The 23,645-nt window shown below is 43.6% G+C and overlaps 1 protein-coding gene across 2 annotated transcripts; it reads right to left on the bottom strand.

Annotated features, from left to right (window-relative positions):
- Window positions 1–1,137: 1,137 nt before the first annotated feature.
- Window positions 1,138–23,417, bottom strand: DDX19A (DEAD-box helicase 19A). Of its 2 annotated transcripts, XM_035725099.1 has the most exons (12): window positions 23,256–23,417; window positions 17,867–17,915; window positions 14,713–14,763; window positions 13,361–13,496; window positions 10,699–10,791; window positions 8,917–9,019; window positions 8,449–8,563; window positions 5,348–5,525; window positions 4,753–4,990; window positions 3,970–4,132; window positions 3,303–3,494; window positions 1,138–2,884 (listed from the first exon to the last, which is right to left on the bottom strand). In XM_035725099.1, the coding sequence occupies exons 1-12, from the start codon at window positions 23,310–23,312 to the stop codon at window positions 2,823–2,825; spliced, it is 1,437 nt and encodes a 478-aa protein (XP_035580992.1). In that variant the 5' UTR covers window positions 23,313–23,417; the 3' UTR covers window positions 1,138–2,822. The 2 variants fall into 2 exon arrangements, with proteins under 2 accessions (XP_035580992.1, XP_035580993.1); XM_035725100.1 differs by lacking the exons at window positions 13,361–13,496; window positions 14,713–14,763; window positions 17,867–17,915; window positions 23,256–23,417 and adding an exon at window positions 12,995–13,032.
- Window positions 23,418–23,645: the final 228 nt, after the last annotated feature.

Raw genomic sequence — 23,645 nt, 5'->3', positions numbered from 1 at the left:
TCCAAGTCCTTCCACCGCCTTCATGGGTCTGGGTCTTAATAAAAGTCTCCCAGCCAGCCAGTGTGCAGGTCAAGTTCCAGTCCGGCTCCCTCCCAGCAGCGCGCCTGGCTTTGGTTCCAGTCTTGTATGCGGTGCTTCCAGTGTCCTCTACTCCACAGGACCCAACAGCCGGTAGCTATTCTGTTTCTGGACCAGAGCCCAGCAAGCTTTTGGCTTCAGCTCTGCCTCAGCACTTGGCATTTTTACCCCATTGCTGGTCCACAGAAACATTCACCTTGTTTTTGGGTCAGGGGGGGTGTTTTCTGGTTTTTACCTTTTCTGTATCACTGTTGTTTTGGGCTCAAAGTGGGTATCACTTAACTGGAACGCTGGTGCCCCACCTGGCCTCCTCCATCTCCTCCCCTGCCCTGTCTTCCTTGAGTACTTCTTCTCCCCTCTTCTCGTCCCCCATCTCTCTGCAATCTGGCTCCCCTTCTTGCCCACCTTTCTTCTCCAAACCCCTCTCCCACCTTGAGCTTACGTCCACCCCTCACACACTTGCAGGCACTCTCTTGCACCTGGCCACACCTATGGGGACACCCAGCCTTTCATTCACTCACATCGGTTCCCAATGGATCCTTTGTATTCTCACTCCCTGGGGGGCATGGATTCCAGCCCACACCCACAGCTCTGCCACCCACTCACTCTTGACACAACCATAATAATCACCTGCAGCAAATAAGCAGGGAAAAACATTTAAAGATCTAGAAGAATTTAGATAATTTACTCCCCAAGAATTGCCACTATAGGAAACATGAATAAGTAATTTATAATACTGGAATGAGTACAGGATAAATTGGGGTTTATGACACCGGGATGAGGAAAACTTTTCTAGCCATGACATAAATCCAGATTTCTTAAAAATGAAATCCAAGTAACATTAAAATTAAACTTTCGTGTAATGTTATGAAAAATGAGTTTGTAAAGACAAACTAGGAAAACATCCGCCACTTAAGATGTCTAATTTCCTTAAAATAGCAGTGGCTTAAAATCATTACGGACTGGCAATCCAATAGTAAAATGATGAGGCAAGAATGGGCAGCACCCCAAAAGACAAAATACAAATATCCAATAAACTGAAACTTTGCCAAAGCTCACTAAAGACAAAATGCAATGATGCCATTTATTTTTGCTACTCAAACTGGCAAATTTGTAAAAATTGATAATATAGAGGATTGGCAAGTAGGAAACAAAATAGGTATTTTCATATCACTACAATAATGTAAATTGGTAAAAACTTTTTGGCAGGGTAAATTGGGAACGGATTAAAATCATAAAGGTCTCCACTCTCTGACCCAGCACCTGTACTTCCAGGAATAGATCCTACAGCGACTTTCACAGGGCAGAGGTGAGTGAGGCTGCACGCTGTGGCACCATGCCCACCTCCTGTGCCTGTCACTAGAGGGGCCATGAACTAAACGCTGGGGCAGCTAATGCTAGAGCAATGCCATTGCCAAGAGTGAGGTGGGCCTGTGTGCAGGACATGTCACATGTCCAAGATACGCTGCTAAGAGGCAGGGTGCACAAAAGCCTGAATAGGATGTTCCCGTTTTTGTAAAAAAGTGGGTATGTAAACAGAAGGAAATATATCAAATGTTCACCAAAATGCTAACGGTGATTCCACAGAGGTGGGGATAGAGAGCACTTGCACCTTATATATGTATATATACATACACACACACCTTTTTAATGAGCATATATTAGTCTAATTAGCAGAAAAATACAAATAAAAATGAATCATGATTAGTAAAGCCTTTCATAATTACTTTAAAATTTCTGAACATAATGAATGATGGGTATAGCTCAAATTTATCTGTCCTTATTCATACAGATGACCTCTGAATTAAGGTAACCAACAGGTCCACTATTACAGATAAAGAGCACTATCAGAGTTTTCACTTGGTCATAACTTCCTTTCCAAACTCTGCTGATTGCCTCCAGGCACAGTGTGACACCCCATGGACAAGAATCAACTCACGTGGCCAGGGGTGTGTCAGAAACTCACCCAGTGTCTCCTGGCCGCCATGACTGACTCCCAGTGCCTGAGCAAACACAGAACTGCAGGAAGAGGAAGGCCCAGATTCTCAAAGGATTCACCTACCCTTGCCAGACCAATCTCTCTGAAGATGCACTGACTTCCGTGTTTCTCTCTAAATCGGAGGTTTACAAAAGTACCCAAGATGCTCACCCAGAAACGGACATCCTCTGGCACAGAGAACAGAGGTAAAAGGGATCAGCAGGAACATCTCTGGATTCAGGAGAAGGAAGATGGCCCCAAGGGCAGGAGACATTGGTGGCAGGTCTCCAGTCAGGGACCGAGAAGGGGGAGAGCTCAAGGGTCTCTCTGCCGCTGCTCCCCACATTCCATCCGTGCAGTGGGGCTCACACGCCTGTGCTATGAAGCCTCTCCCACGCTCTACATCTACCATTTCTGCAGGGGTAGGGGTTGGTCCTATCACCCCAGCAACAAAACAAGCAGGGGATCCTAGGCTCAGCGATTATCCATAGCGACCAGATTATTATAAAGATGGGGAAAAACCATGGCTTAAGGGGGGGGTGGCAGGGGGAGGACTACATTTTCCGAAATGCAAAATTTTCCTTCTACCTTCCCCCATCAGTTGCACAATTTTTGTCTAGTCCAAACGTAATTTAAAATGAGGTAGGTAGTTTCTCTCTCCTCTGCCTTTGTCTTTGTGGTGACTGTCGAGCCCTGTGCCGTGAAAGCACCGGTCTCCCGTGCAGGCGGAGTGCCGGGGGTGGGCACTGGCGACTGGTGGAGCGTCTCAGTTGGCGATCTTCTCAATCTCGTCCAAATCATCCGTGTCCAATCTTTCTATTTTCTTATCTGGGGAGAAAAACGAGAATTCAGAGAGAAATCAACGCGGGGCTCCCATGGAGACACACCCCTAGGGAAGGGAGAGCACGGCAGGGAGAGGGGAAACACACACGGTTCTGCCCAGCCTAGGAACGGGGCCATGCCTCTGGCCACAGCCATCTTTCCCTTGACCCCAAAGACTCCCGGTGCCTGCGCGAGGGACAGAGCCCTAGGCCCTTCAGCCTGGCCAGGGGGGCACTGTCATTCGAGTCCCTGGCCCTGAAAACTCGCCAGGTGTGCTCTGAGACTTCCATACTGTAGGAAAGGAGGGGACTGTTAACAGGGACACAGGCTTCTCTCGGGGCCACGGGAGAACCCCCTTTCCTCCCCTCCCTTGGACTTCCCTGTAAGGAAAGGGCCCTGGCGGAGGCCACTCCCAAACACTCACTAAAATGCTCCTGGATTCTGTTGAGGATGTTCATGCTGTGCTTGCTGTCAACCATGTTCACTGCCAGGCCCCTCTTGCCAAAGCGGCCCGTGCGCCCGATCCGGTGCAGGTAGGTCTCGTTGTCCGGGTTCCCATCCTTGTCCACGGGGAGGTCAAAGTTGATGACGACAGAAACCTGTTCGACATCAATACCTGCATGAAAGACAGGTGGAGAGGAGTCAGGACGGGAGACGAAAACCACTGCCAACCAAGCGAGGCCGACATGCACCAGCTTCAGGTGGAAGGAAGAGTCTGGGGCAGGCCGGCTGTGGGATTCGGGGATGGGGGCACGCAGCGGAACCCAGAGGGAAAAAGAGAACTTGGGCAGGTGCTAACAAAATTACACCGCCAGTGAGCGAGCCTCTGCTAGACACCAGTACCTGGAGATGCAGCCAGAACCTCAGTGGGGGCCCCAGAGAGAGCAAGCACCGTCCTGAACCAGTGAGATGCTGGTGCGTGGCCTTCCAGCATCGGGGCCCCTGGCTTCTGTGACGGTTCTTATCTGCTGGGGAATCCAGTCTCTCCAGCACCAACCCCATGTGGACTCCCTCAAACCAGCAGAGTGCCCCGTACAGGACGACTTCCCTGGCGACCCGGGGCCTGGCGGACAGACGCATTCCCTGCTCACCGCGGGCACACACGTTGGTGGTCACCAGCACCTTCTCTTTGCCCTCTCGGAAGCGCTCGATCACCGCAGCCCTCTGCTCCACCATCATTTCGCCACTCAGCAGGGCCACCTGGTGGCCTTCTTTTGAGAGCTCTGCTGCCAGCCAGCTCGCTGTTTTGCGGGTCTGGAGAGAAGGAAACATTTGAGAAATGAAGGTATATGAAGAGGGTATTTTTTTTTTTTTAAGGTTTTATTTATTTGACAGAGAGAGAGCGAGAGAGAGAGCATTACCAGGGGAAGCGGCAGGCAGAGGGAGAGGCAGGCTCCCCAAGGAGCAAGGAGTCCGATGTGGGGCTCGATCCCAGGACCCCGGGATCATGACCTGAGCCGAAGGCAGTTGCCCAACCAACTGAGCCACCCAGGTGTCCCTATTTTTTTTTTTTTTTTAAGTAAGCTCTAGATCTAATGTGGGGCTTAAACTCATGATCCCAAGATCAAGACGTGCATGCTCTACTAAGCCAGCCAGGCACCCCTAGGGACTCGATTTTGAAGCCACTTATACCTCAGGATACTACTCGATTTTGAAGCCACTTATACCTCAGGATACTACTCGATTTTGAAGCCACTTATACCTCAGGATACTAAGATGAAACTATGTTGCATCTTCACAAACCATTCCTTTCTGGCCACACAGGGCACCTGGTCCTCCTCAGCACTGACGGGGAGCGGGCTGAGAGGAGGGGCAGGCACCCCCTCCAGTGCAGCTCCTCCCCCGGCAGCCCTGCCGCCTCCACTGCTACTCACATGGCAGAAGATCATGGCCTGAGCAATGGTGATGGCCCCGTAGAGGTTACACAAGGCCTGGAACTTCTCATCTCTGTTATTGCACAGGACGTAATACTGCTTGATGGTGTCCAGTGTCTCCTCCTCGCGCTTCAGTTTGATAATGTTTGGGTCTGGGACCACTTTCTGGGCAAATTTCCATACGGAGTCTTCGAAGGTGGCAGAGAAAAGCAGCATCTGGCAGTTCCTGGGCAGCATCCTGCAAGGGAAGACCCAGGTATGTGGCATGATCCCGAGTCTTTCCCTGGAAGGAACAGAAGAAAGCCGCCCCGGCTTGCATGGTCTACATGCCCAGGAAAGTGGCAAAAGGGGGAGGAGAACAGCAGGGAGGAGGTGAGTGCAGCCATGGGGCAGGAATGGGGCTGGTGTTAGATTCCTTAAGTCTCCTTCCTCAACCCACGGTCAGTGCTGATGAGGAAACAGCCCATCGAACAAATGCTTCCGGAAGTACTAAAGTAAAGAACCTGACAGGAGCAAGAAGAGGTGTTTGAAGTAAAAGGAAAAGATGCTGCAGATCAGGAGGCTGAGAAGTTCCTTTTGGCTCAAGAGTTCCTACCTCTGGATGCGGATGCTCTGATCTTGGTGGCCCTGAGTAGCTATCATCACGTCAGCCTCATCCAGCACAAACACCTTGATCTTCTTGGGGTCGATGAACTTGAGCTTGGCGCACCAGTCCAGAACAGTCCCAGGGGTGCCAATGACAATGTGTTCACTGATCTTCTGACCTCTTTCCACTGTGGAGACAAGATGTTTTCTGTGGGTATTTCCATGGCAAAACCAGCTTTGGAAATCAAAGCCTTGCCCGTCCTTCCAGAGTTAGTAAAACAAGTTAATTCCAGATGTCAAAACATACACACAGGAGTGTTATCCAAAAGTCTTGGGTTCTTCTACTGTAAAGTAGGCACAATGGCACCCATCTCCCCGCATCGTGGTCAGGATTCAATCCTCTGAAGTGAACCCTCAATAAGCACCAAGTCCCCTTCCTGCTTCCTCCTGTGATTCAACAGCATCCCACTCATTCTCCTCAGTGCCATTCTTACTCACTTCACAGCATACATTCACTCACGGTTCACAGATTTTTCTTCAATTGTAGTTTTGAGTCCCAGGATCCTGGTCCAATGAGTTTTTGCTTTGTTAGACATTCTAATGTGTAGACAGTTTTTCTAAGTACAAATTCTCTGGTTTAAAAAACATGTTACTCTCGATTTATAGCTGGTGGGAGCTGAACCTGGCACAACCATCTATCAAAATTACTAATGCACACAGCCTGTGACCAATACTCCATGATTAAGAATTACCCTGTGTGTATATTAACATGTGTGAAATAACACATATGCAAGGATATGCAAGCATCAAAAGGTAACTAATGAAGCAAAATATGATACACCAAATGGATGATGCCAGTAAAAGTAAAAAACTGCTTAGGAACTGATATGGAACAATCTCCAAAATACATTATTAAATGTGAAAAAAAGTTGCAGAGCAGTTTGCATACCAAAAGATGCAAAAAAGAATACATGTAACACATGTCCATGTGTAAGTGTACACATGTTAACATATTTATACATACTATGTGCCTGGAGCCACACAGAATATCTCTGGTGTGCCACATGAGAAACTGGTTAGTACTGAGGGCCTGTAGGAAGGAGAACTAGGTGGTTGGGGGTATAGGAGAAAGAAATTTCTACCACATGGCCTTTCAATTTAAACATGCAAATGTGTTAACTATTTTAAAAACAAAATTTAAAATTTCAGAAGAAGGGTCTTTTATTAGAAATTCATCAGCGACCCACTAGAAAAATTTTGAATTAACTCAAACACATTGTAGTTCTCAACTTCCACTGCCCATAAGTCCAAACTGAACTTTTAAGAAATAAGTATAAGTATAAAAGTAAGTACAGTTAATATATTAACCCTTCACACATAGTGAAGTCCCATTTATTACAAAATAATCTAGAGAAGATATATGTTGTTACAAGATTCTGGTAACTTCACTTAGATGTACCCACCAGTGTGAGGCATCAAATAAACACACAAATTACATAATCAACCTAGTAACTTTTGGGTAAGGTAGTTTTGCTGCATGCCAAAGCATGGTTTTCTCCAGGAAAAGCTCTGTGATCGTGTGGTGAGCTGAATGAGCCATTTCTCTCTGTGGACTGACAAACTATAGAAAACGAAGCCGGGAATTTGATATCCACTTTCTTGAAAATGAACAGGCTGTTTCTTCAATGAAAACAATCCACTGTATTTGCTGCCACAATAACACTTAAGCTTTCGAGAGAAAATTAGCATTTTGGAAGACTTGTATGTGCCACTAAGTTTGAATTTCTTGATGTACATGAAGTCCTCTGATGAGTTTGGTGGTAATATTAGGGCAAGCAATTTAAAAAGTTTGTATGGTAAGATGTCTCAACACTTAGAACTGTGTAACTCAGTAAGACAGTTTCCAAGAGACCAAGGTATTTTAATGTAACGGTACGAAAAATTCAGTAACAAGATTTCAGTTTCCAGACTGGAACTAACTCTTAAGTAATTACCACTTGGTAAGTTTTGGTGTAGCATCCAAAAAGGGTATCTAAAATTATTTGAAAGGCCAGATTGTCTTCATATTCTTCAAAAGTGAGTTCTTTAAAAATTTCTTAATTTTAGCTTCTAATATGGCAAATATCAACAGATAAAACCTGTATAAACAAAAACGCGTTGGAGTCCTCAGTAATGTTTAAGAGTATAAGAAACCAAAAGTTTGAGAATCACTGCTCCAGGCAATTATAAACTGCTGGTCAAAGGAAGGTCTGTCCGTACTTTTTCTAAGCAATGCCAAACTGCTTCCAGAAAGTAACTATACCAGTGTATACCCCCCAGCAGGAATGTATGGGCATTCATTCTTGGACGTCTCCATCAAGACTTAACATTATCAGACTTCATCATTTCTGTCCACCTGTGAGGCATATAGTGGTTTTAACTTAGATTTCTCTGATGACAAATGAGGTTTATTTATCATCTCTTCATATTTACTGGACATCTGAATCCCTTCTTTTGTGAAGTGTCTGTTCAACTGGGCCTCTTTTCCTATTTAGACTGCTTACTTTTTCCTTACTGACTTGTAGTTTTATATACTGTGATAACTTTTTTAATGAACTGTTTTCTACCTGCCCCTCCTCTCTACTTTAATCCATGTTCTCTACATTACATTCTGTAGAACAAAAGGGAGAAAAAACTGGTGGAAGGATTTCTGGTTTTGATGACACCAAGTTATCTGTATGTCCTTCTAGTTTACTCTTACTAAAGCTGTGCTTGTTTTTAAACAAAGGGATATGACTCCAACCTACCATCCTCACACCTACTAATCCCTTGTTAGGAATAAGCAGCTTCCAGAACTCTGCATGCTGAATTCAAAACCCTGTTTTCTCAGTGAAGAATACCAGACTTTAAGAAATCCATGACCCATGCAAAGATTTTTACAACTCAAAATCTTCTTTTAAGAGTAGAAACAACTGTTAAATAGCAAGTTTAAAACAGATTTGCTGAAAGTAATGCAGTGGGCCCTAAGGTCAACTGAACCAGAAAGTTTAATATCATCATCACATCTTCAAAATTCAAACACCCAACCACCCTATCCTGCTCACTGCTTAGGTCTCACCCCTTTATACTTACATTTATTGCCTCGAACAGCATAAGCAAGCTTTAGTTCTGGATGAAATTTGCCCATTTGCTCAATCACTTTTCCCGTTTGAAGAGCCAGCTCATATGTTGGGGAGAGGCACAAACACTGACAGGGAGATCATAAAGGTTGAGTTTAGGAGAGCCTCTTAGTACTAAACAGGCCCTAAAGCAACAATATGCTGATCTAATCACTACTCAAAAGTGCAGGGAACCACATCCTCTCCACCCAGGTTGCCTTTAGCAGCGAGCCCTGGCTGGGTGGATGCCTTCGGAAGCCACTGTTTAAGACCGCTGCTTCCGAATGAATTCTACCCAGATCGTGGCCTAGTGCTCAGTGCTCTGCCTGAGCCACAGGAAACATTCTGACCCCTTTAGGGGCACCCTCATTAACCGCCCACCAGATGGCACTGCCTTTCCCAGGGCAGGCAAGCCAGGCCCTCAGGATCCCCTAGCCCTCACCTGGGGGTATCTCTCTGCTGGTTCCACTCGGCTGAGCATGGCCAGGACAAAGGCAGCTGTTTTACCAGTACCAGACTGAGACTGGGCAATCAGGTTCTGTGGGCTAGATCAAGGAAGAACAGAAATGAAAATAATATTGGTTAAATATTAAATATATATTGTATTGACACTGTATAAATACAGTGTCAAAAAGTTCTGTCTGGGTGGTAGGCATACGGAGCTTTCTCCCTTTAATTCAGGTTTTCCGCACCGAGCACAATGATAAATTTTTTATATGTTGTCAAAAAACTGCTTAAATATTAAAGGACATAGTGATTTAGATGGGTTCACACCAAGAAATCTTCACTCTAGACTCCAGCACAGACAAGAGTGTCCTAATTTTGTACCCTAGGGGGCCCATGGAAATTAACACTGCAGAGTAAAATCTGTGCCAAGGCAAATCCCCGAAGACATTTTCTGCAGAGCTATAATGTGTCTCCAAGACTTGGCTCCCTCTGTGTGTTCCCTTTCCCTTCTTTATGAAAATGCAAGACACCAAGTCAAACAGATGCTTTAGAGGGAATTTTCACATTTTACTTCACATAACCCAGTCAGAGAAATAGGTACAATTTTTTTTTTTTAAGATTTTATTTATTTGAGAGAGAGAGGAGAGACAGTGAGCGAGCACAAGTGGGGAGGAGAGGGAGAAGTGGGCTCTCCGCAGAGCAAGAAGCCCGATGCGGGGCTCGATCCTAGGACCCTAGGATTATGACCTGAGCTGAAGGCAGATGCTTAACTGACTGAGCCACCCAGGCGCCTCAATTTTTGTCATTAAATAAGAAAAAGAGTTGAATGGAAAAGGTTACTACATAAAGTAGGATGCCAATTATCTACAGTTTAGAAGTCTACTAGAGTTTGTCTCCTCCTCTGCCACTCCCTGCACCCACTCATGTGCACTCTCAAATAAAGAAATCCTTTTTTAAAAAAACCCGATTTTTAAAATTGCAGAGAATAACAACATTAGCTTTCTCTATCAGTTTTGTTTTAAATTTTTTTAAAAAAGATTTTATTTATTTATTTGAGAGAGAGAGGGAGAGAGAGTGCATACACATGAGCAGGGGGAGCCCGATGCAGGGCTCCATCCCAGGACCCTGAGATCATGACCTGAGCCGAAGGCAAACGCTTAACTGACTAAGCCACCCAAGCACCCCTGTTTTAAAGATTTTTATTTATTTTTTAAAGCAATTTCTACACCCAATATGGAGCTTGAACCCACAACCCCAACATCAATAGTCACATGCTCTACCAACTGAGCTAGCCAGGTGCCCTCTTCTACATTAGGTTTCTAAAATTTTTTTAAATTTTTAAAAAGATTTATCTATCTGAGAGAGAGAGAGAGCATGTGCATGTGAGTGGGCGTGTGAGTGGGGAGTGGAGCAGAGGGGGAGGGACAGGGAAAGGGAGAGAATCTCAAGCAGACTCCGTGCTAAGTGTGGAGCCCTATGTGGAGCTCGATCTCACAACCCTGAGATCATGACCTGAGATCATAATCTGAGCTGAAACCAGGAGTTGGAGGCTCAACTGACTGAGCCACCCAGGTGCCCCATCAGTTTTTACGGTTAAGTGGGAAAGGGAGAAGCTGTACCAAATTCTAACTGACTCTCTCTGCACTTGCTCAAGTGGTTTCCCTGAAGAAACATGCTGTCCCAAACATCCCATCTTGTTCTCAAGAACAGTAACAGTTATTGGTGTAAGACATTAAACCAAATCCTGAAGAAGTACACTCGAGGTCTGCATACTCACGGCTCAGCAAGCATCATGGGTAATGCGTTCTCTTGTATCTTGGATGGTCGATTGAAGCCCATGGCATAGACTCCCTGGAGAAGCTGTGGTTTCCTAGAAGTCCAGGAAGAGAGAGGATGGATTCCTAGTTGTTCACGTTGTTTTAAAAGCCTAGAATTTTATCTTTCCTAAATCTAGCAAAGTATAAAGCTTCCTATCTTTGTCAGACATATTTTTCAAATGCCTTAAAAAATATCTAAAATGAAACCAAGCCACCATCTCTCCCTACTAAATCTTCATCTGCAACTTTTTTTTTTTTAAGATTTTATTTATATTTGACAGAGAGCATAAGCAGGGGGAGCAGCAGCAGGAGAGGGAGAAGCAGACTCCCTGCTGAGCAGAGAGCCTGATGCGGGGCTCGATCCCAGAACCCTGGTATTATGACCTGAGCCGATGGCAGACGCTTAACTGACTGAGCCACCCAGGTGCCCCTTAATCTGCAACTGTTGTGCAATTCCGAAAATACAGACTAGTTTCCGTTCTTGGAGAAATTCATGCTTTCAGCAGACCCACAAATATGACTGGCTTTGAAGGACAAATGTTCCCTGGATATCACAAGAATGGTATGTATTAATTCATATAAACTTTATAATCTGCATAAAATGAATTATAAAAGGCATATCTAAAAATATACTGCTTACTATACCACTGGGATATAGAAGTCCCTTTAAGGAATGAGATTCAGTTTTAATTTCTTGGGGTAGATGTTAAATTGAACCACAGTCATTTTTTATTCCATGGTCCTTCCAAAGCCAGCTGTGCAAATACTCAGGACAATCAAGAAATGAGAAAATTGATTCAACCAGTTTCTAGTACCTGATTTACAGTAAAGAGGTAGGAGTGTTCAAATACCATACTGAACTTTCCAAATGCTCATATTTAGTTATTATGTCTAGTCAAAAATCACAGGAAAGCACCAGCTTATGTAAGTAGCTGCACAACAAATATCAACTAAAGTTGTTCTTCCATCGCATTTACAATAAGTTCCCTGCTACCTCCACACTGACAGGGTGTTCAACAAAAATCCCACCAGATTGTAAAGAAAAGTCAAACCAAGTCAAGACTTCTGTCCTCTGAGCCTTCCTTGGAGTAAACAGGCTCTCTAAGTGGCAAATTCTTCTGGCATATGTTGGTTCTCAGAAACAAAGACCTCTGAAAGCATAACCTTTGGTGTCTTCTGTTTGGAAGAAAAGGCTATGAAGCTCAGCAGATTTTGATTTGGTTGCTAAGGAAACAAAGTCACAACTGAATGAAGATCCAAATGACCCAAGAGCTTCCAGTGGTTCATCTTTTTTCTCTCATTTTGCAGGTTAATTCAAAAATTTTAAGTACAAAACAAACCAAGGCAACTTAGATTTCATTCTTTGTTTCCTCTAGCCAACGACTACTAAATCAGAGAGAACTTGACTTTTCAGAGAGGACAGTTCCTCACTGGCTGGACTGAGAACTCAAGTCCTTTAAATGAAAAGGGGATTAAAACCCATCAATACTTGGAAAAGCAAACTGTCACTTCAGGAAACAAAAGAGCACATCTCACTGCCCTGATATAGTTTATAAACAGAAGCAGAGATGACAGATTCACTGAATGAAGCCCCTGATAGAGGAAATACACATAGAAAAATATAATTTCCTGAGAACAATAAAAAAAAAGCTGTGCTTTAAAAAATTTGTTCTTAGCTATCACTTCATTAATGACTTGATTTGGTTTTAGTTAGCTCTCATATTTTAAATGTCTCTTACTCTAAAGCAGTGGTAGTAAGTTGGCAAGAATGTAGCGCCTATTTGCCCACAGTGGGCATACTAAAGATTTTACTGATAAGGCAAAGAATCTATTAATTCCACCACTTTTTTATTCACCAGCTCTTTTCTATGATTCCGGTCCTGGCAGGCAGCAAGAATGGTAGTTATGTCTTATGTTACTCATGACACCCAGCAGAGTAGCATGTACATAAACCAGGGATTCATAAAACTTCTTTACTAAATATGCTGAGGGAAACAAAAAACTTGGTATGACCTTCCGTAATTCTGCCTTTAAAATAAAGAGATGTTAGAAGTCATTCTTAGCACAGTGCCGTAAACGTGCTCCCTTGTGGCTTAATTCCAGGTTCTGAATTTTTTTTTTTTAATTCCTGAATATTGAAGGCTGCTTTCCGCTGTAGGTACTGGGAATCCTGCATAGACTCTTTTGATCGATTATGTAAAAGCAGATAAAGTGTTCTCAAGACCGTAAACCCTGTAGTCTAACAAAAGGGCTTACCTAATAAGAAATGTTCCTGACATCCAGAAATCACCTGTCAGCCAATATTTTATTGAAAGTTCTAAGAGCATAAAAGAAAAAAGACTTTCAGCTATGATGAATAAATTTGTGGCATTTAAAAATCCCTCCCAAGAGGAGGAGAACTGGGTAGCCAAGAGACAAGGGTGGGAGGGAAACCATCACCGTAAACTTTTCCATACTTTCTCACTTTTGAATCATGTGATTTATTAACTAGTCAAAGAAGCAAATACATTAAGATTCTTTAAAAAACAGATAGAAAGTAAAATTCCCAAAAGAGCTCTGAGATGCTAAGTTTTAGAAAGGCGGGACCAACAAGGAACAGCTGTTCAGGGAACAGACACTCACAGCCGAAGCTCCTCAAAGGACTTCACTGAGTAGAGCGGGGAGTTTGGGTCCCGCTGCAGGACTTCCACCTGGTTTGTGTTATCCACAAGGTTGCTTCTGATCAGCTTGTTGAGTAAGGACTGGGCAGCTCTGTCCTCTGTCAGGAAGAAACCAGCAGGTTGTCTTCATACTCATTTGACAAACCCACCCTCGTGAAATCTCTTTCTCCCTGGCTCTGTACCAGCACCAGGGCAGCCGAGCATGGCTGGAGAAAAACAATCACACCGACAGGTCTCACTTTAGATTCTTGACCACTAGACTCAAATGGGCTGCCCTGCCCTGTAAGTCTTCATGTTTCTATTCTCCACTCATTCACTCTTCTCAGATCTCCACCTCCACCTTCTCACTCATCTGATGAACCTGTGTCTTCCTTCACAGAGAAGTACAAGTGATCAGAAGCACCTCCACACACTGCGGTAACACACCTACACACCCACCTGCATTTGGGCACAGATTCTCTACGTTCCCTCCGGTAACCTGGGATGAACAGCCTGTGCTCAAGGCTAACCCCTGCATTGGTACAACAGGTCCCAGACCCTCTTGCTTATAAGGATATTTCTCTCCACACTAACTCTTTGCATTATCAGTTTCCCCCTACACTGGAACACTCCCCCGTTGCATGTGCATGCATTTTAACTTCTCATTATAAACCTGCTTCCTCCTTTATCCCCCATCCAGTTGCTGCCCCATTTCTCTATTCCCCTTTATAGGACATTCCCTGAAAAGGCTGTCTACACTCACTGTCCCCACTTCCTGTCCTCCCCTTCTGCTGAATATACACTGAATAGGCTCTTGTATTTAGCCTCTGCACTTGACCTCAAAGGCCCTTGTTGAGCACACCAATGGCTTCTACACTGCTAAATCAAGTGAACAGTCCATGTTTATACTTTCTTTTTTTTTTTAAGATTTTATTTATTTATTTGAGAGAGAGAATGAGATAGAGAGCATGAGAGGGGGGAGGGTCAGAGGGAGAAGCAGACTCCCCGCCGAGCAGGAAGCCCGATGTGGGTCTCGATCCCGGGACTCCAGGATCATGACCTGAGACAAAGGCAGTCGCTTAACCAACTGAGCCACCCAGGCACCCCATGTTTATACTTTTCTTAATCAATTTATTACCTATATTTGACTACTACTTTTGAAACACTTCCTTCTTCTGGTTTCTGGATACCCCTCTCTTTTGGTTCTCCTTCTATCTATTTCTCAATCTCCTTTGTGATTCCTCCTCATCTCTTCGATCTAGTGCCTTGGGCTCCAGAAAGGCAAATCCTGGGTCATACGCTGTTTCTTGCTACAGAGTTTTAAAAAGTAATTACCTTTCTCTTCTTCTTCTGTTTTCTCTGCAGTGGCACTGGTTTTAATAACACCTACACAAGAAAACAGGTGTCATCATAAGAAAGGCAAATTTCAAACCCACCCAAAAGGTGTGACAACAGAAATACTAAATCTTATGTAAGTGATGAAAACATAAATATTTGGCATTTCTTTATATTTAATGGGTTTTTATTCCTAGAAAGCACATAAGAAAATTTCAACTTTCTAGATATGTTGCTAACTTCACAGGGCTCAGAATATGTCACCTCTGACTTGCTTACCCTATTTTAAAATATACTATTATTTTAGCAAACAATCAGACATGAGAAGAAAATAAAAATACTAAAAATTAAAAGAGATAAAATGATTATTTTTTGTGGATTACAGGATTATAAGCCTACAGGACTAGGTATTAACTGAAAAATGACTACAAAATAACATATCTCAGCAAAAGATAAAAATGCTAGGTACAAAATAGGTATCAGTAGCTTTCATAAGTACAGAAATATAACTGAAAAGATACTATTTATAATAGCAACTAAAAAGATGAAATCCTGCACCCAGATTAATGAAGTTAACAAAAAATATGCAAGACTTATATGGAGAAGTCTTTTTTTTTTTTTTAAGATTTGGGGCGCCTGGGTGGCTCAGTTGGTTAAGCGACTGCCTTCGGCTCAGGTCATGATCCTGGAGTCCCGGGATCGGGTCCCGCATCGGGCTCCCTGCTCAGCGGGGAGTCTGCTTCTCCCTCTGACCCTCTCCCCTCTCATGCTCTCTCTCTATCTCATTCTCTCTCTCAAATAAATAAATAAAATCTTTAAAAAAAAAAAAGATTTTATTTATGGGCGCCTGGGTGGCTCAGTCGTTAAGCGTCTGCCTTCGGCTTGGGTCATGATCCCAGGGTCCTGGGATTGAGTCCCACATCGGGCTCCCTCCTCGGGTGGAAGCCCACTTCTCCCTCTCCCACGCCGCTGCTTGTGTTCCTGCTTTCACTATCTCTGTCTCTGTCAAATAAATAAATAAAATCTTTAAAGATTTTATTTATTTATTTGACAGAGAAAGCAAAAGCAGGGGGAGCAGGAGGCAGAGGGAGAGAGAGAAGCAGGCTGAGGAGCAGGGAGCCTGATGCAGGCCTCGATCCCAGGACCCTGGGATCATGACCTGAGCCGAAGGCAGCTGCTTAACCAACTGAGCCACCCAGGCACCCCTATATGGAGAAATCTTTAAAACGTTCATAAAATAATGCAAAAAGTATAGCTAAAATGCCAACAGATAAAGTGGAATTCTAAGATATTCAATTAACCCAAAAGGCAGGAAAAGAGGTAGAGAAACTATGAGAAACAAATCAAATAGTGAAACTGCTTAACTAAACCCACCATATCAACTTTAACCCACCATTTATATTAAATGTAAATGGATACAAAAGGCATCCAAACTGGAAAGGAAGAAGTAAAACTGTCAATACTTCCAGATGACATGGTATTATATATAAAAAGCCTAAAGATGCCATCAAAATAGTGTTAGAACCAATCAATGAATTTAGTAAAGTTCAGGATACAAAAATCAAAACACAAAAATCTGGTGTGTTTCTATACACTAATAATGAACTACTGGAAAGAGAAATTAAGAAAACAATCCCATTTACAATTGGGTTAAAAATAATTAAATACCTAGGAATCAATTTTTTTTTTTGAGATTTTATTTATTTATTTATTTGAGAGAGAGAAACAGCATGAGAGGGGAGAGGGTCAGAGGGAGAAGCAGGCTCCCCGTGGAACCGGGAGCCTGATGTGGGACTCAATCCCGACCTGAGCCAAAGGCGGTCGCTCAACCAAGTGAGCCACCCAGGCGCCCCCTAGGAATCGATTTAACCAAGGAGGTGAAAGACCTTTATACTAAACACTGTAAGACAATAATGAAAGAAATTGAAGACACAAATAAACAGGAAGATTTTCCTTACTCCTGGATTGGAAGAATACCGTTAAAATGTCTATATATCAAAAGCAATACACAGAATCAATGCAAGCCCTATCAAAATTCCAATGGCATTCCTCACAGAAATAGAACAACTTAAAAATTTGTATGGAACCACAAAAATCCTGAAAAACCAAAGCAATCCCCCCCCCCCCGCTTCAAAGCAATCTTGAGAAAGTAAAACAAAGCTGGAGGCATCATGCTCCCTGATTTCAAACCATATTACAAAGCTACATAATTAAAACAGTATGGTACTTGCATAACAACAGACACATTGACCAATGGAACAGAGCTGAGAACCCAGAAATAAACCCATGCATATATGGTCAACTAATTTATGACAAAGGAGCCAAGAATACACAATAGAGAAAGAGCAGTCTCTTCAGTAAATGGTGTTGGGAAAAATGGACAGCTATAGTAAAAGAACAGAACTGAACCACTAACTTAACCACACACAAAAATTAACTCAAAATGGATTAAAGACTTGAACGTAAGTTCTGAAACCTTCAGAAGGAACCAACCCTACTGACACCTTGATTTCAGACTTCTGGCCTCAAGAACTACAAGACAATAAACTTTGACTGTTTAAACCACTCAGTTTGTGACCTGGCATGGCAGTCCTAGCAAACTAATAGAGAGTAAGAATGGCTAAATGACAATCTGGGACAAAAAGGAAGCCTTTCACCTGTTTATACTTTGAGTTTTTTTTTAAAGATTTATTTTATTATTTATTTTGAGACAGTGAGAATGAGAGAAAGAGAGTACATGAGAGCGAGGAGGGTCAGAGGGAGAAGCAGGCCCCTCGCCGAGTAGGGAGCCCGATGCGGGACTCGATCCCGGGACTCCAGGATCATGACCTGAGCCGAAGGCAGTTGCTTAACCAACTGAGCCACCCAGGCGCCCCTATACTTTGAGTTTTGAACCCAGATTAACTTTTCAAAAAAAAAATTTAAAGAAATACTATCAAATGAACAGTGGCAGGAGTCAGAGACTAGATAAAATCTGGAAAACTAACGTGTCCTTTTCGGTAATGCAACCGAATCTACTGGCTCTCAAATACAGTGCTGTATTTGAGACAAACATTATGCTAAATGAAAGCGCCTTTTCACACTGCAGCTACTAAGGCAAAGCAGAAGAGCGTGTACATAGCTTGTATCCAGCTAGTAGTTACAAGTGACTCACCATTGGTATCTGGTTTGACTTTCTCTTCCTTGATTTGCAAATTACTCATCTGAATGGGAATAAAAGGAAACAGAGTTAAGCATGTGACCCAATTAAAGGAAGTCCCTTGAGCAAAGAGAAGTTCCCTAGTGAAAGTCTAGCAGCACCTATATTCAGGGAGCTGTGCTGCTCAAGCAGAATTCCTACAAGCTTGGGTGAAGACATCATTTCCTATCTTCAAGAACCTTAAAGGGGGTGGGCAGGGGTGGACTAAACAGAGCAGATGGAAAAAGTTTGACTTTTCTTCCACCTTACGCTCTTTCTAGAACATCTACTTTCATTAAATACCTATGATAGCCTTTCAATAGCACACACACTCACAGTTCCCTTCTTTTTAGTCCTGAAACCCACACTGTATTAATGTAACACTTAGCAAATAAATTATAGCCTTCTTTTTTTTTTTAAAAGATTTTATTTATTTATTTGAGAGAGAGAGAGAATGAGAGAGAGAGAGCACGAGAGGGAAGAGAGTCAGAGGGAGAAGCAGACTCCCTGCCAAGCAGGGAGCCCGATGCGGGACTCGATCCCGGGACTCCAGGATCATGACCTGAGCCGAAGGCAGTCGCCCAACCAACTGAGCCACCCAGGCGCCCTAAATTATAGCCTTCTTTCCTGCCTTATCAACCACCTCCACTATGAGTTAGTTAAAAAAGTTATTATGATGAAAAAATCGACAAATTCATACTCCTGATTTAGAATATTTTGGAAACGTGAACGAAAGGTTTTTATTTATTTACTTTGGCCACTAGTGCTGGTCAATGCAAACTTGCTTACTAGGTTGCAAATGAAAGTGCAAGCAGAGCAATAATTTATACATTTGTAATGAAGTCTCCAATCTCATGAGAACTATTTTTCCATATTCAAGGTATTGTTAAGAGTAAGGGTGTGAGGGAGAGCCTGGGTGGCTCAGTCCTTAAGCGCCCGCCTTTGGCTCAGGTCACAATCCCGGGTCCTGGGAATCCCTGCTCATCGGGGAGCCTGCTTCTCCCTCTCACACTCCCCCTGCTTGTGTTCCCTCTCTCGCTATGTCTCTGTCAAATAAATAAAATAAAAATCTTAAAAAAAAAATCTTAAAAAGAGTAAGGGTGTGATACAGAAAGGGTATTATAAAGCTATGTTGTCAGGTTCTGAGAAGCACCCCAAATCAAGCGCTAGACCCCAACCCCTGCCCCCACAATGATCCTTCAACTGATGCAATCATTCATTATCCTTATGATAACCACAATTGTTTCCTGAGGGTGTTTAGAAATATTTCCTCCTCCCTCCTCCCCTCAACTGACCCTGCTCTTGGTCTTTGGGAGAAGTCCACCCTCACACCGTGGGGGATATCATCTCATCTCTTTTGAAAACCAGGTCTTCCAGAGAAAAATCAAATCAACACACTACTGGAGATGGACACCCTTTCCCAAGGCCAGTGGGAAGGTTGGCACATAACAGAGAAGGTATTTTATACCAGAACTTATCCACTGATTAACCCTCATTTTTAGGCTAATACACAGGGATCCACAGAAGCCAACTAATCTTGGGGTGGGCTGAAAATGCAAATGAGACAGTCTGGAGTCCCCAAACCAACCAAGTTGATTAATCTCAAAGCCTGCCTGATGAAAATATGGTTATGAAACCATAACCAAATCTATTGTATTATAATTTGACAAATATATGTGCTAACAAAAGATGACGTGTTTAGAAGCTAGAAAGATCTAAGAACTTGTCAGCATTTATTTGGCTGCATTCAAGGGGAAAATTACTGGCAGATGAGTACTCCTGTCTTGAGAGACTTAACTCCACCATGGGAAAGAGGCAGGCCAATCAATTCTCATTCTCTTTCACTCTGTATTCATCTTCAGTGAGGAACCTTCTGATTATTAATCATGCCTCTCACAGAAGGCAGTGTCCTTGACACTGGACACACAGGTTTTCAGTTATGATAAAAGCATCCTTCCTCTATCCAAATTAACAGAGTAGCTCTGAAGGGTGGCTAAATTTCCGTTAGTCCCAGAGTCCCTGATCCATGAAGGGGTGAACTCTTACGCACTCACTTCAACAAGGCTTTAAGATCTACCTCTGTGACAAGTCTAATTGCAAAAGGGTCAGATTATGTCTCTAAAAGATTCCTAGGGTTGCCTTTGGGTTTTTGTTTTTGGCTGATCAGGGAAAGGGAAAGAATTAAACTGGTGATATGGCCAGAAAGAGGTAGCTAAGGAAGCCATTTGTGCTGGAAGAGATGAAAGTGACAAGTGAACTGGCATCAGGTCCTTTCTAGTAATTCAAACTCTCAGAATCTTTTATCAGGGTTCCTAAAAATGCATCGAAACTAAACTGCTGGACATACCGCTCCTTCCCCTCCAAACCCATTTTTATATGCAGGGAAGAATCAAGGTACATCCTTGACCACATAAGCTTAAACCAAACAAAAATCCTCACTGTGTGTAAGTTAAGATCTTTTTTAAGATTTTATTTATTTGTCAGAGAGAGAGACAGAGAGTGCACACAAGCAGGGGGAGTGGCAAGCAGAGGGAGAAGCAGGCTCCCTGAGGCAGGACTCCATCCCAGGATGCTGGGATTATGACCCGAGCCGAAGGCAGACACTTAACCAACTGAGTCACCCAGGTGTCCCATAAGATCTTTATCATTGTGCGTACTCTGTCATCTTCTGTCATTTTCATTCACTACCTGTACACTTGAGAGCACAGTCACATGATAACCTAACATCATAAATTTTTAAGCTAAGTTACACAAGTCTACATGGTAAAATAAAAAAAAAGGGGGGGTGGTCTTCCCCAACTATTAGGAAGCAATGTTTTGTTTGTAAAAATTTTTTGAGAGAGAGAGAGCTTGCGCGAGCAGGGGGGAGGGAGAGAGAGGGAATCCTAAGCTGACTCTGCTCTGAGCAGGGAGCCTGACTCGGGGCTAGATCCCACGACCCCAAGATTATGACCTGAGCCAAAACTAAGAGTCACACGCTCAACCGACTGAGCCACCTGGATGCTCCTAGGAAGCAGTGCCTTAACACATTTATTTATACCAGCCTCCTGAGAAGCAGAGTGATTAAAACCAGATGCCAAGTATGGATATTTACAATATCCATAATATCATAGCTAGAGTAGTCATAGGCTTAAAAAGATTTGAAAACAAGTCTCAGTAACTTTTAGGTGCGAAACAGTGGATCTTAAATCCTACTGTGCCAGAACCTTATCCTTTGTAATACTCTTTGATTTCTTTGTGGGTAACAGCCAGTTTTATTACCTGCCCTGATTCTTCTCCTGAACTCCAATGCCACATTTCCAAATGCAAGATAGGTGCTGTGCAGAAAACAGTTAACACAGCTAACAGTTTCCTATCCTTAGAAAAGCCAGCTTGCAAGGTTGGCCGCTGTCCTGCATCTGGGGACTTGGACTTCAGAAGGGTTCCCACCATTCCTAGAACTGCTGAGGGGGTCTGCTATACCTAAACTGTTTGAAAAACATGTGACTTATGTTAAACACCTGCTTTCCTTCTGCAAACCTGGAATTTTGGTACCTGCTAGGCAGAGGGTGACTTTGTGCCGGTTCCCCCAAAAAGAACCCTGAGAACTGAGTCTCTAATGAGCTTCCCTGACAACACTTCACATGTGCTGTTACAATTAGCTGCTGCAGGACTTAATCAAGCTGAGTATGTAAATCCACTAGGAGAGGACTCTTGAAAGCTGTTTTCCTCTGGTCTCTGCCAGATGTGCCTTTTCCTTTTGCAAATGTTGCTTTGTATCTTTCCATTGTAATAAATCATAGCTGCGAGTACAATTTTATGCTAGGTCCTGTGAGTTTTCCCAGGAAATCACTGAACTTGGACTATTCTTGGGGATTCTCAACACAGGTACTTACCAAGATGTCCTCCTTACTTCAAAATCAGAAGAGCCAATCCTCCATATCAAATCTGCCCTTCCTCCCACTTCCCTAGTCCTGTTATTAGCATTTTACTAATACCACCTGTGGGCTCCCGACTGCAAACAGCAACCTTTGCCTTTTTCTTAAATCCTGCTCTTTATACTGCCATAATTCTCCTAAATCCGTCTCTTCATTGTCACTTCCACCACCCAACAACATACGCCCTCTCTGGGCTAGAGACGCCCTCTCTGGGCTAGAGGAACAGCCACACTAATTGCCTTTCCTTCGGACATCACTCCTTCTAATATTCTCTGTAGTTTGATAAATCTTACCAGCTCTCAGATCTAATCTTGTTCCATATCCTCCCGAAAAATCCCCAGATCGACCAAATTAAGTCTCTCCTAATTTTTCTGTTAACGTTGCAAAGTACACCCTATACGGTATTTTCTGTACAGCTACTATTACAACCTATAAACTTAGGCTACAGCAAAAATGAGTTGATTCTTGCTCTCTAGACAAGTCCAGCCCCTTTGTGCATTTTCTCCTAAAATGCCATTCACCTCTATCTTAAATGATTCATTCTCTAACATCCATTTGAAATGTAAACTTCTTCACAGGGAATTTCCCTATTCCCTACTCATAAACGTCCTCTCCCCACTCAGAGATCACTTACCACATTATTCTTGCCATTTTCACAGCACTTCCCACGTTCTCACCTTCCCATCTAGACTATAAAGATTCTTCCTATACTCCACTGGATTTAGCCCATAACATTTGGTGACAAACTGACAATCCTCCCAAAGTAATCAAGGATGACTGGAAAAGAAATGTAACTTAGCCATTAAAAAGTTGTAAGACTTCAGACTACCAAACACAAACTATTAAAATCAATAGTGCATTATCACTAAACAAACCTAAACTAAGATATAAGAACAGAAAACCAGTTTACACTCTAATTACCTTCCAGTCGGATGGATCTTCATTAATCAAAGAACCAGTATATGAAATTAAATATCACTTCAAACATAACCAAACAATTTGTAGGGCCTCCTGCCATTGGCAGTAGATTGAAACACCAAATCTAAACCTGAATCTCTTATTCTTCAAAGATCTACAAACTGCCAACCATGTTAAGCGCAAACCTAAAAATGTTTAGCACAAATCACTCAGAAAACAGACAAGAGAATCACCATCTAAATTTCCCCACAACCCTCCCCCCTCAAGAAGGGGGTGCAACAGAAAAAAACATACAAAGTGGGAACAAATTTTGCTACAGGGCAAAAAAAGTCTTTAGCCCAGATGAACAGAACAAGGCCGACGTTAGTCTCTTTCGCCCCCGGCACAAATCAGGGCTACGTGATTCCCGGCGGCAAACTCTACGGAGATGTGGGCCACAAGCCTGCCCAACCCGGGTAGCTCCCTGGGCTCCTATTGGGGTCCGCTCGGGCCCCTGCTACGTTCGCCCCGGGGGAGCTGAAGCCACTGACCGACTTGACAGCCGCTTCCTGCTCGTCCACTGCCAGGGCCCACGAGTCGGTGGCCATGATCCGGCGGGAAAGGAGGCCGACTCGCGAAAAAATTCACCGCACGCGCGCCAACACCTGCCCTGAGTCCCCGGCCTGCGCGAGAACCTCCCCCACACGGACCGGAAGCGGTAGTGCCGAAAGTGACGTAAGTTCCCGCCCTGCTCAAGGCGTCACTATTCCGCGCCGCGACGCGCCGGGCATGCGCTGCGGTGTCGCCTTTTCTGGTCGTACGCCGCCGACGCGAGTCTACCTCAGACTTCCCCGGGAGCACTCTCTTCGCGCCTTGAAGTCGCCAAGCTCTGCTAAGTCAAACTCTTAGTCCTCACTTTATTGCCTTACTTCACAGTGAAG

This window comes from Zalophus californianus, chromosome 17, assembly GCF_009762305.2.
Source record: "Zalophus californianus isolate mZalCal1 chromosome 17, mZalCal1.pri.v2, whole genome shotgun sequence".
NCBI classification, from domain to species: Eukaryota; Metazoa; Chordata; class Mammalia; order Carnivora; family Otariidae; genus Zalophus; species Zalophus californianus.
Note: the sequence above shows the minus strand (reverse complement) of the source record. Positions and strands in the feature narration are given on the sequence as shown.